At 48.6% G+C, this 14,093-nt stretch overlaps 1 protein-coding gene across 1 annotated transcript in view; it reads left to right on the forward strand.

Moving 5' to 3' along the window:
• Positions 1-871: 871 nt before the first annotated feature.
• The window catches only part of LOC125945820 (uncharacterized), a 49,436-nt gene continuing 36,214 nt past the window's right edge, over positions 872-14,093 (forward strand). The window contains exons 1-3 of the mRNA XM_049668118.1: positions 872-886; positions 1,266-1,390; positions 4,219-4,360. Coding sequence (XP_049524075.1) covers positions 872-886; positions 1,266-1,390; positions 4,219-4,360 — 282 coding nt within the window. The remainder of the gene's footprint in view (positions 887-1,265; positions 1,391-4,218; positions 4,361-14,093) is intronic.

Genomic DNA, 14,093 nt, shown 5'->3' on the forward strand with positions numbered 1-14,093 from the left:
CGCTGCGCTGTACTGACTTGGGTGTGCAGTGGTGCGAGTCGTCAACTGCATGCACACGAACCTGCTTGTTAGCATTATTTTTCTTGAACTGTTGAGTGGACGCTCGGTGGTTCCTGCCAGCCTCTCTCGACTGACACACCTTTGCTAGGTGACCGACCCTTCTGCAGTAACTGCAAATTTTGCGAATGTGCGGACATTACGTGGCATAGTGGGCGTCGCCGCACCGATAGCAGCTCACATGTTTTTTATCCGACGTCACGAGCACATTTACATTCTCAGAAACAGTCGCTTCAGTTACGCAGAGCTCTGATGCGTCGTGCTTGGCAGACTCTATGGCGAGAGCAGTCGACACCGCGGTTTAGATTGTGAGGTTCGGCTGTTCTAGCAGGCGCGTCTGCATCTGCGTGTTCCTTATGCCGCATACGATACGGTCACGAAGCAGGTCCTTCAGAAATGTGCCGAACTCGCAGTGTTCTGAGAGCTTCTTGAGGGCGGCAACGAACTCGCTCACTGATTCACCCTCTTCCCGAACGCGACTATTGAACTTGAATCGACTCACCACTATCGACGGCTTTGGTGAGAAATGGTCGCTAAGCGTCTTCAGGCAGTTTTCAAGCGTAGTATCAGTCGGCTTATTCGGTGCAAGAAGGCTTCGCAGAATCGAGTAGGTGTGTGACCCGCAGCAACTGAGGAACACCGCGCGTTTCTTGACGTCCGGCAGCTCGTTCGCCGCGAAGAATTGCTGCATGCGTTCCAGGTACTCTTGCCAGGGACCACTGTCTGGATCGAACGGGTCAAGGGAACCGTACTTTGGCATCTTGTAATTATAGTTTTACCCTCGTCGCCAAATCTGTTACAATCTCAGCAAGAAATGAGACGCACAACCGTACTGCTGGCGTGGCGGTGAAATTCTGAGGGGCCCGCCTCGGCCCTACCTCTCTTTGTTGCGTGCACAAGGCTCGCGCTATAGGGGGGTGCCACCAATCGGTGTCCTATATGTAACACATCATCATCCTGCACTGCTTCTCGCGCGCAAAGATGGAGGCCGCCGACAACAACGACCCCACCACTCCCGGCAGTGGCCAAAGCGATTGAAATTTATTACCTTCTACCTTGATCTCCTTCTAAAAAGCACACTAATTCCCTATAAGATAAAATAAAATACGGCTCTAACATCAGTTAGTTTGATTGCATAATTTCAACCCACCTGTTTAACCGCCGGCTTCTTGGCCAATCCCCCGTGGTGGGTATGCGCCATGGCATAGGAAGCAAGCAAGCACGCAAGCAACATCGTCTCGTCCGCGGCAGCCCCGGAGGGGTCCACGCAGGACAAGAGACGCGGCCAAAAGAAACACCACAGGAAGGCGTCTGCCCACAAGGAGGAAGCACGGTGAGCCCCGCTGCGTCAGTTGGAAAGGCGCGTTGTAAAATGCTTCGATGCCTAAACACGAGAGGACCTACAAAAAGAGAGGCAGCACAAACCACACGCTTCAGTTGCGCGGTGTCCTGCACACACGGGGAGGCCTACAGCGGCCCGGAGCAGAGACCAGGCGGCTTTCCGGGGAAGGCTCAGCAAGATTCCTTTGTTTCGCCGCTTTATTAGGGGCGCGGAAGTATTTAAAAATTTCGAATATGAATCGAATGGCCTCTGAGACTACTCGATACGTATTCGCTTCAAGAATTTCCAATTCGGAATAATCCAATAGGTACTTGTTTCTTTCGGTTGTATATTGGAAGATAACATTTATTAGAGTCTCAAGGTAGAGAGAATGGCGGAACTGAGAAACGCTACATACTATTCTGCTGCAGGAAAAGTGCGGTTTCTGCGCACCTTAAAATAAATGGTCACATTAGGTCTGCTGAATAACTTCCAGTGATTCACAGTTATTAATTGTAGGTGGCTCACTCTTTTAGAAATTTGTTATCTCTATTTAATATTAGGCCAGCCTCACCATGTACACATCCCTTTAAACAGGATCCGGTGCCGTACTGCCACACTTCTCTCCTTCGACGAACACAACACTGTGAATGGATCTGGTCACGTGCTGTTCGCTTGTCACATTATTGTCATTGCCGTGGTGCCCCTGAATACTGAGAGGAGTTGTGTTTCTAATTTGCGAGCTGTTTGGCTGTCCAGACATAATGTTCCGAAAGGCATAGCATACACGCTTGAAATATTGTACTTAAGCCTCGTTTTCACACCAAACGGATTTTACGCGAGCCTCCCATTTTGCGATGCTTTAATTATAAGTAATAAATAATTGAATTTGATATTCTAAGGTACTTTTTCATGAATATTCCTATTTGATTTGATCCGGAAATTATACTATTCGAGCACCCCTAATTTTTCTCACACTATAATGAATTATAGGCGGACTCTGCAGCTGTGTATTTATCCGACTGACGAAACATGTGGGTCCATCCCGAAGGCGGCGCAGTTAACACAGTGTCTGAAAATGCTAGCTGTCATGCAGCAATATTGCGAGAAACTAGCACTTGACAAGTGAAAACCCGGGGTGTAATTTTTTTCATGTGGCACCTGACGTACGCGTGAGCCGTTTGAAACAGGCCCGTAGCCAGGTATTTTTTTCGGGGGGGGGGGACCCTATAGGTGCCCCCCCCCCTCCATTTGGCTATGGGCCAGGTTTGAAAAGGTCGACGTTGGCACGAGAGAAACACGCGTGCGATCATCGCCTATCGGCCTGCTGGAAGAGAGAAGTTCCGACGCGCGTTTCTCCACACCAGTATGGGCGCACTTCCCGCACTTTGGAGGAGTCTCACAGAAACCTCGAAAAACATTGAGCGTCGGCGAATCTGTCACAGTGCTCACGAAATCTCAAAGGAGATAGGAGGTGTATAAACATCACTTCGATAAATCAGAGTGAGCAAGATCACCGGTGACGCAGTCGCGCAACTGTTGAGACGTGACAGGGGTCGCAAATTAAGTATGCTATCGCGTATGCTGTCGCATTATGCTATGCATTGCTAAGTTTTGGACTGGTTTCTTTTTCAATATAGTGCACGGTGTCTGCCCGATGCACTCTGTATGCCTGTCATTGGCAGTGTCCCGTCGTATCTTTTGTTTCTGTTACTGCCTCTGTAGGAGCTACGTGAGACGCTCAGCAAGATTCAGGAATTCGTCCTTGTGCGCTTTCAAATAATAAAACAATTACTCACTGTCCCTCACGTCATCGATCCTCGATACAGGGACTTTTACCATCTACTTGGCACTTGTAGCGTTTTTTTTTTCAACAATGCCTGTTCACAGCTAGGCACGCTGTAGGAAGCTAACTGATCATCCACGGTTTTGTGAAAGTACACAACGTGCAGCGGTGCTTCTTTGCGGACACGTAGGTTCCGGAGAGAAGACAAACGTGACGCAGAACATTTACTTGGAAAGCAAGAAATAACGCAGCGCCGACCCGCGCAATGGCACGCCGCCAGGCATTTTTCTGCAAACCACCGCAGCAGCTTTCCGCGCGCCACAGTCGTCGCTCCTCTTCGTTCAGCGTTCGCGGCCTTTTATGGTGACATCGTTAGTGAAGCGCCAGCTGTTAACATTCCGTGAAAGCAATGCTTAGTACAACAGATGGCGTTACGCACCAGAAATTCCTACTGTAGCAAACAATCTCACATAGAAAGTGCCGACGAGAATTTCGTCACCCCCTACTAATTCGCATTCGAGTAAAAAGCAGTTGGGGTAGTCCGCTACAAACCGCCGTATGCGCTAAAATGGTTCAGTATCCTAAATCAGTAACTTTTAACTGTGTGCGTAACAGTAATTGTAGTTGGGCTAAGTGGTTCATGATATAAAGTGATATTACAAGAGCGCAACAAAAGACACGGACAAGAAGAGCACCCGCACTTGCGCTGTTCAGTCTTGTCCATAGCGTTGTGTCGCTTTTTTAATTTTGATTTACTCTATAAGCGTTTTCTTGTCCCTACAGAAGCTCGAAATTTGCAGAATAAATAAATAAATAAATAAATAAATAAATAAATAAATAAATAAATAAATAAATAAATAAATAAATAAATAAATTTTATAACATAAATGCGTTCACAATTACACAGATCAAGGTGAAACATTTTCAGCAGGAGGCCAAAAAGTTTTTTTTTTTAAAGGAGAAATGGAAATCAGAACAACTAGCAGCGTATCCTATCAGAATTGTTCATCCCGATCTGTCTGGGAACCTTCTCAAGTTTGAACACTGCGTCCAGGCCTGCAGAAAACACTGCCAACTCGGCCATCGACAAGGGAGCGCGGCGTCGAAGCGACGCAGGACCGGCCCTACCGGTGGTTCACACTTCGGGCCAGCTTCAGGATAAAACGCCTGCTGCTAAAACCTCGCTCCATACAGCGGTGAGTGTCTTTTTTTTTTGTCGCAGCCATGGTCGCGCACGATGGCCAATCAGTGCCGCTCAAATCACACGACAAACATTTCTTCTAGATGATTCGGCAACAGCTGGCTATTCTTTCTTCTTTTTTGATGTGAGAGGTGTCGTGCAACGAAAGAACGCTTGTAAAGCAACATGATTGAGCAGCTGGCCGTAAGATGTGCCATCACTCCTTGAAAAAAGAAGTTCGTGGAAATTTGGTGACGAATTCAGTTACTAACTTTATCTGCCATTGATAGTTCACTGTATCATATAACTATTTTCTACTAACTGTTAACTGCCTTCTAGAATTCAGACTAAGTAAGTGCTGTTTATACTAAGTAAGAGTTAGTGAATGATGTTTGTAAGGTGATGAACTGGGCAAGTGAGTGTTGATTTATTTCAAACTGCGCTGGAGAGACACTAATCATGGTATTTGACACAAACGTAGGAGATAGGACGAGAGAGCACAAACTGCCGGCTGATGTCGTTATTTCAGACGTCAAGTATTAAACACCCCCGTCATCTACAAGTATATGGACGCAAGCATTCCGATGCCGACAGCCTGTAAGCAAACGACACCTCCTTTAGAAAGAAATGAGTAATGTTCAAGTATATACTTTTTCGGTATTTCCGTGATGCACCTGTGCTACTATGTCAGCGATATGCTAAACCATGCTGAGAACCATCGGGAACTAACTGATCGCTTGCCGCTGAGTTGAAGTCCATATAGCGCTCTTGGGTCGGGGCTGGCACAGGTACTCCTTATTGAAAGAAGTGGCCGCTAGAATGCACTGTGGGCAATGTGCCAAGCTTGTTGGAAAGAAAAAGGTAATCCGAAAGGCTGGTGGAACAGGGACATACGGGAGGCTATCGACGAACGAAAGAAAGCATCACGAGAACACAGGCAGGCAAAAAATGCACAGTTGCTGCAGGATGAAAGAGACACAAAATGGGAGATATACCACGGGAAAAAAATTGGCCGCCATCCCGCCCTGCGAACGTGATTGTCAAGCCAAGCTTTATCAAACACGACACATGGTCGAGCATTGTATTCACGCTGTTCTTCTGGTGTCTTTAAATTGCGTGGTGACGTCATTAGTATATATATATATATATATATATATATATACATATATTGTGAAGAAGAAGACGTGCCTCCGTCCAGCGGCATCGCCAACGCTCGCCCCGCACGGCTCGCGCTGCTGGTGGCTGGTGTCTTTGGAGACGGTGCCCCCTCGCAGCCTCGCCATTCCTTGAACTCGTAGCGTCCTTGAGGGACACCACCAATAAACCTCTTCTCAATTGGTGGAGGTTGCTGGAATTCCCCCGTCGCTTTTGCACCCTGAAGCTTCGAACCCGAACGCTTCCGCCCATCACGGCCGACAACACAGACCCGCCTGCGCCTGCGCCCCAGTCCGGCATTTGCACCGGGGTGCCTCGGCAACGTGATCTGAAGGACTTCAGTGGTACAGATGGCACCGTTGGGGAGGACTGGTATACGTCATATGACCGGGTGGGCGCGTATGACAAGTGGGACGACGCCGCGAAGTTAACCAACGTCATATTTTATCTTACTGGCGTTGCCCAACTGTGGTTCCATAACCACGAAGTCTACATCCCGACAAGGTCAACTTTCAAGACGTTCCACTCAAGTGTTTGGTCGACCTGCTGTCTAGAAACTACGCGCTGAACAGCGCTTGCCAGCCCGTGCAGAGCAGACTGATGAAAATTTCACGAGCTACATTGAAGACGTCGTCGACCTTTGTAAACGTGTCAACGCCGCCATGCCCGAAGCTGATAAACCAGCACATCCTCAAAGGAATCGATGACGGTGCATTCCAGATGCTTTTGGCCAGGAATCCGTGCACCGTTTCTGAAGTGGTCACGTTATGTCAGAGCTACGAAGAGTTGAAGCAACGCACCCTGACTCGGCAGCCTCTGTTGATCGCCGACGCGCTATCGAGTCTCGTTGCCGCTTCCGACCACTCTCCACTGCTTCAGCAGATTCAAGACTTCGTTCGCGAGGAGGTTGCCCGTCAACTTTCCTTGGTCCTCTTCCCTCAGGAGCCGCCCTGTCGTCTGCCTTCAATGCTCCGCACTGTCATTGCCGAAGAGGTCGCTCAAGCTGTTCCCTTCGCTCACCACCAGCCACCTGTGGCCGCGCCTCTTACGTATTAAATTACGTATGCGCCGGCAATGCCGCCTGTTGCCGAGCCTCATACCTATGCGCAGGTAGTGCGTAGGCCTCCCCAGCCAGCTTTCTTCGATCTTGTAAGTCTGCACCACTCGTCGCTCCTACTGCTTCTTCGGCCGGGTCGAGAGTAAGCAATCCATGGCAGACGCCTGGCAATTGTCCCATTTGTTACGCCTGCTGCACGCCAGGACACGTCGCTGGCTATTGCCACCGTCGCCTTCAAACTTCCGACGACGCCGCCCGGCCGTTCTAGTATGGCAGTCAGCCCACGCGCCAATCAGCCCCGGGTCCCTCCCAGCGTTATGTTCCTTCTGACCTCCCTGAATTTCCGTCGCGCCGCTCCCCATCTCCTCGTCGACGATCGCTCTCCCCCATGCGTCGCCGGCCCAGCCCCTCAGACCAGGAAAACTAAGCGCCGTAGTTCACGAGGCAAGAACTGTGTCATCGTCGAACTGCCCAAGTCCTCGCTCTTCTCCTGCTAACATGATCGCCATATCTGTGGAAGGTATTTATACTTTTGCGCTTGTGGGCACCGGCGCCGCCGTTTCTGTCATAGCCGCCAAACTCTGCCGTTCGCGGCGCAAGGTGACCACGCCGGTCTCTGGACGGTCGCTTCACACTGCAAGCGCGCAGTACGTTACCCCTCTCACAGCCTCTACTGCCCATGTGCTTTTACAAGGCATTTTGCACATTGTCTAGATTATTGTTTTTCCTGCCTGCTCCCATGACGTAATCCTTGGGTGGGGCTTCTTGTGCCGTCATAATGCCGTGATCGACTGCGCACGAGCTGAAGTTGAATTTTCGCCACTGTGTGACGCACCATCCTACGACGCTCTTGATCAGCTGCCTAAACTGGTCGTGCGTTAGGACACCGACATTCAGCCTGGCTCTTTTGCCCTTGTCCCAGTCGTCTGCTGTGCCGTCACCGATGCTATGGTCTTCCTCACACCATCTGACATCTTGAGAGTCGCAAAGCCGCTACACTGCCTTTTGCAACGCTTGACATCGCCGCCGGAATCAGCAATATTTTTGTGTACAATCCCGTTTCTGCGTCTCTTACGTTGCTTGTCGGTGAATGTCTCAGCCACGTGAAACATCTTGACTCTTCGTTCTTTGTAGCCGTGCCAGACGAATATTTCCATCTTGACTCTGACGAACTCCTCGCCCTTTCAACGCTTGAAGAGTCGTCGCCGTGACAGGTTCCTCAGTTCCATCGCCACTACACTCACCCCTGCCGAACACTCCGAGCTCCTTCAGCTTCTACACCAATTTAGAAATTCTTTCGATGTTTCTCAGCCGCAACTGGGCCGAACGTCGGAAGTGCAGCACTAGATTGATATCGGCTTACACCAGCCGTTGCGTCAACGACGGTATCGATGTCTCTGCCGACGAGCGTCGCGTCATTAATGACCACGTCGACGACATGCTACGCCGTAGCGTTATTCAACCATCCCGCATTCCCTGGGCATCTTCTGTCGTTCTCGTTCGCAAGAAGGGCGGGTCTATTCGCTTGTGCCTTGACTACCGCCGATTAAATAAGGTCACGCGCAATGACGTATATCCTTTGCCGCTCATCGACGGCGCTCTTGACAGCCTTCAGGGCGCAGAATTCTTTTCATCCCTAGACTTGCGTTCTGACTGCTGGCAGGTTCCCATAGCTGAAGCCGATCGCCAGAAAACGGTATTTATTACACCTGACGGCATATACGAATTCAACGTGATGCCCTTTGGACTTCGCAATGCGCCTGCAAGGTTTGAACGACTCATGGACAATACGCTGCGTGGCCTCAAGTGGTCTATATGTCTTTGTTACCTCGACGATGTCGTGGTTTTCTCGCCTGATTTTCCGACCCACCTACTTCGCCTTAGACATGTTTTGACGTGTCTCACCAACGCTGGCCTGCAACTCAACCTCAAAAAGTTCTGCTTTGCCATGCGGGAGCTGACCATCTTAGGCAACACCATGTCCAAGCACGGCGTTCGACTGGGCCCCGCTAAACTTCGTGCAGTCGCTGAGTTCTCAAAGCCTGCTAACATCAAAGAAGTTTGAAGTTTTGTGGGCCTGTGCTCATATTTCCGGCGCTTTGTCCGTAATTTCGCATCGATCATATCGCCCTTGACCCAGCTCCTACGCGGTGGCGCGGACCTCTCCTCCTCGTCCCCTGCATGGGACGTCGCGTTTGCTACACTGCGTCGTCTTCTTACCTCTCCACCTATTCTTCCTCATTTCGACCCGACAGCTGGAACTGAGGTATATACAGACGCCAGCGGGGTCGGTCTTGGCGCCGTCCTAGCGCAACGAAAGCCCGGCTACTCCAAATACGTGCTCGCCTATGCGAGTCGTACGCTGACAAAAGCAGAGACCAATTACAGCGTAATTGAAAAAGAGTGCTTGGCTCTAGTATGGGTGCCTAGCGAGTTCCGCACATACATATATGGCCGCCCATTTGATCTAGTAACGGATCACCACGCGCTTTGTTGGCTCGACAAGTTGAAAGATCCATCTGGCCACTTAGCACGTAGGGCACTCCGAATCGAGGAGTACGATATTCGCGTCGTCTACCGCTGCGGACGCAAGCACACTGACGCAGACGCCCTGTCCCGCTCACCTCTACCTCCAGACTCGGCCTGCGGAACCACTTGCGCACACCTCCTGTCATCTCTTGACCTTGACTCGATTGGCAACGAACAACGTCGTGACCCATGGAGCGCTTCTCTTTTCGCTTATGTTTCTGGATCATCGACCACCGCTGTATCCCGATCCCTCCGACGCCAAGCTGTTCATTTCGCCATTCAAGATCAGCTGTTCCAAAGACGCAACTATGCTCCAAAAGGCCGTAGATGGCTACTAGTCATTCCCCGCAGCTTAATATCTCAAATATGTGCCTCTTTTCACGACGATCCTCAATGTGGCCACACCGGAGTATTTAAGACTTACGAACGTATTCGCCATCGCTACTACTGGCGGGGAATGTACACTTTTGTACGAAAGTTTGTTCAGTGCTGCCCTGACTGTCAACGTCGCAAATTACCACCTTTACGCGCGTCTGGCGCTATGAAGCCGCTTCCGTGCCCTGCCAAACCCTTCGATTGCTTCGGCATTGACCTCTACGGCCCGCTTCCCATGGTAATCGGTGGATAATCGTTACTGTGGACCATTTGACACGCTACGCCGAAACTGTTGCTTTACCGAATGCTACAGCGCAGGATATAGCCTCTTTCGTCCTACATCGCTTCATCCTTTGACATGGCGCACCTCGAGAACTCCTCAGTCATAGAGGTCGCACCTTCCTCTCCGAAGTAGTAGAAGCTCTGCTTTCCAAATGCCACATTATTAATCGAACGAGCATGGCATACCATCCGCAAACTAACGGGCTCACAGAACGGTTTAACCACACTCTCGGTGATATGCTCGCGATGTGCGTGGCATCTGATCATGGGAACTGGGACCGCGTACTTCCTTTTGTAACGTTCGCATGCAACACCGCCATACAAGCTACTACGGGATTTAAACCTTTCTTCCTCCTATATGGACGGGAGCCTTTGCATACCATCAACACTTTTTACTACTTTGGAATACTTGGATTGAAAGTTTAACAATGAGTTCGAATATCTATGGGAGTACTGCCAACCGATTTTGTTCGAAGACTAAGGAAATGTCTAGAAACTGTATTACGTGTCTTTGAGGAAATTCCTTGGTAAACTCTAATCCTCCTCCATTAAGTTTAAATGGCTCACTTACTGAGGTAGCAGTGGAATCAAATTCGTCCCTATTGCAGAAAATCAGGTAATCATCAGCGTAACGAAATACTTTAATAACACAATCGCTCAAGGGCAATTGTGTTATCTCTAAGCAGCTGTCAATCTTGTTCAGGTAAATATCACTAAGAATAGGGCAACCTTTGAACCAATACAAATTACTTATTTCTGCAGAAAAACTCCATCTCTCCACCCAACCAGCGTCGACTTTAAGTACATCGAAAGAATTTCTAGAAAAACAACCGCGGAAACGCCGTATTTGTCTACAAAAACCGACTCTTGCACTTGTTCTTTAATGCACTCATTTACGGAATTTAACAACCCGTCATTCGGCAAGGAGTAATACAAGTCCTCGATATCCATACTAAAAGATCTACAATCACCGGGATTCCTGAGAATTCCGCAAGCGAAAGGGTCCGAAAAAACTAGTGAATCTAAGCAGTTCTGCAGGTAACAAGCCACACAGACCTGCAATGTCCCGTTCTCTGACACTATAGCACGAAAAGGAATCTCTTGCTTATAGGTCTTCGCAGAGAAAAACAGTTGTAAGCTGAGCAATTTTGCTTTCTTGACATTAGAGACAATCCTATCTAGATTATACCTAGACAGGAGGTCGACCGCACGTTGCTTAACTGCCGAAGGCTTGAGTTTTACTGGCTGAAAATTATTTTCTATAGCTGATCTCGCTATAACTGAAAACATGTCATCTGGAATAATTACGAAATAACCTTCCTTGTCTGATATTACTGGTCTAAGTAATATCAGACAAGGATGAAGATACGTGTCTTATGGTCGAGGCTTGGTATATCAACAATGGTGGAAGTGTGTGGGTGAATCAGCCTTCGATTACCTTACATAAGGAAGATATCAAATGCCTTAACAGTTATCTCTCACGTATACCGGCACATGTACCCTACTGCCACGTAGTGCTAACATTCCAGAGCATGCGCAGATGAGTTTTGTGTCTTCTTTCTTCTTTCGCCTCATATCTTCCTTCAGTTGATAGTCGGCGTTCGTGTTGTCCGCTTCTCTTGTGTCCGTGTCGGCACGCCTTACCTTTTTGCATTATGAATCCTTACCAACTAGCTCATCTTTCTGTCGTTCTAAACGATACCATCGTCGCCGCGCGCCGCACGCTGTATGAGCGAGTGAAAGCTTTCGAGGGTCAGCCGACGATCGCGGCTGAATATACACTGCGTATAGTTGTCTACTAATTTGCTATCGCAATGGAGTCATCGCCTTTCAAGCGACGCTGTGACTTTTTTTTGTCATACCAACAAGCCTAAACAGTCACGATCGTCTAACAAGGCCAGTCGCAGTAATCTGGCGTCGATGGAAATTGAGTGCCCAAGAAACTTTATTTTGAGGGCACTGTCATTTTTGTAAAGGAGATATAAATGCGACTCGACGATGAGTGAGCACGTAAATTCTGGTGCCGTTTGCGCTTTGTGCTGAAAAAGTTTTCAGAAGCTTAAATGCTAGCATGTTAAAGGTATGTCTGTGCTTGAGCTACTAGCATCATGCTGGCTGCTTATGTATAGTGGCACCTTTCATGCGCAGTCATATCTGTTTCCGCAGCGGTAAGAACATACGCTTTAGCAAGGTAGTGCGTTGTGCGAGTTGGTGCATAGCTAAACAAATAAGTTGTGGCGCAAGGAAAGAAGAAGGAAAACCAAGGGGAGACAGGATAGGGCGCCAAACTTTCAACTAGTTTATTCCCAGCACATCACCCAAATATATACATTTCCAAGAATGCGCACAAAGACAAGGCGCAGCATGTGTCACAGGCTACCTCACTGCGCTATCTAAAAACAGACATTCACTTTTGTAGAGGGAAACAGAAGGCACGCTGACATCACCCTTCCTCCTTACGTGACACGCCTCGAGCAGTTCACGGGCTAACACTTCTCTGCTTCTTCCTATCACGCGCGTGACAGCCATGCGAGGCACAATGGAGCGGCAGGTGTGAACCCACACCATTTTTAATTGATAAAACATGCTACCTTAGGCGGTCATTAACACAGCGGCCTGTTTGGCCTATATATGACTTGCCGCAGCTCAACGGAATTTCGTAAACGACGCCCACCATGCAACGCAGTACCGGCTTACTGGCATGCTTCTTTCCGCATGAAAGCTTGGCCTTTTGAGATGAAATGCGGGCGCATAGCTTAGACAACCTGTTAGGGGCCGAGAAAACGACTGGAACGTCATGCCTGTTAGCAACTTTTTTCAAATTGTGGGCGATTTTGTGCATGTAAGGCAAGATCAGTGGTCTCTTCTTCTGCACGGCCTCAGGCTGTCTGCTGCACCCTTTCACTTTCTGGAGCAAAGATTCAGCCACACTGGTTGTGACAACAGAAGGAAACCCGGCTGCAACCAACCTCGAAACCTGTAGCTGAAAACTGTCGTCCATTCTGTGCTCGCAAGACTTCTTTAAGGCAGACCTAAGACACAGCGTCGCGATAGCTCTTTTCACAGTCTTTGAGTGAGTCTTTGAGTGAGTGAGTCAAAGCTGTGCGCCCGCATTTCATCTCAAAAGGCCAAGCTTTCATGCGGAAAGAAGCACGCCAGTAAGCCGGTACTGCGTTGCATGGTGGGCGTCGTTTACGAAATTCCGTTGAGCTGCGGCAAGTCATATATAGGCCAAACAGGCCGCTGTGTTAATGACCGCCTAAGGTAGCATGTTTTATCAATTAAAAATGGTGTGGGTTCACACCTGCCGCTCCATTGTGCCTCGCATGGCTGTCACGCGCGTGATAGGAAGAAGCAGAGAAGTGTTAGCCCGTGAACTGCTCGAGGCGTGTCACGTAAGGAGGAAGGGTGATGTCAGCGTGCCTTCGGTTTCCCTCTACAAAAGTGAATGTCTGTTTTTAGATAGCGCAGTGAGGTAGCCTGTGACACATGCTGCGCCTTGTCTTTGTGCGCATTTTTGGAAATGTATATATTTGGGTGATGTGCTGGGAATAAACTAGTTGAAAGTTTGGCGCCCTATCCTGTCTCCCCTTGGTTTTCCTTCTTCTTTCCTTGCGCCACAACTCATTTGTTTAGTTAAGAACATACGCTGCATGTTTTTTTTTTACAATTGAGGGAAGAGTGTGCGCTTCCCCATGGTGGGCACAAATGGCGCCCTGCTAATATTACCGCATTTGATTCTAAATGTTACAGTTCTAAGTGAATGAGTGAGCTTTCTTGTTCGTTTGCCGTTGTTATACTTACCTTTATGGCACAAACTTTGCGCAATTATGCATATCAGCACAAAAAATTTGCCTTTTGAAGCGTAAAATAGCGAAAGGAGGCAGAAAATAAGTTTGAGGCATCAGGCACCGAGAAGTTATCGCGCAACAAATGATGTATACTAATTGTACGTCTTATGCGGTTGCATGATAGTGGCAGATAGTTGCAAAGATTGTCCTGTATATTGTTTAAGACATTACATGTAATAATGTTGCTTTAGGTCACGTAACGCGATGCAAATATTTTCTGCGATGACCAGTTATTGTCACTTCAACACTTTGACAATGGCCATCTCCATTGGTAAAACGTTCGTTTTCGGGGAGCTGGTTATATGCATGACGGGAGGATGAGGAATTCTTGCGGAATCACCATGTTCAGACTCAAAGAAAACGTACTTGGTGAAAAAGCTGTGTAATTTCGCCATTAAAACGAGGTTGGTCCAAACTATCGCCACTACCCTTCTTTCCAAGCACAGTTTGTTTTCTGCCACTTCAGGAAATCACAATACCAGAACTCGCGGTCGCTGAAA

This window comes from Dermacentor silvarum, chromosome 5, assembly GCF_013339745.2.
Source record: "Dermacentor silvarum isolate Dsil-2018 chromosome 5, BIME_Dsil_1.4, whole genome shotgun sequence".
Taxonomy (NCBI): Eukaryota; Metazoa; Arthropoda; class Arachnida; order Ixodida; family Ixodidae; genus Dermacentor; species Dermacentor silvarum.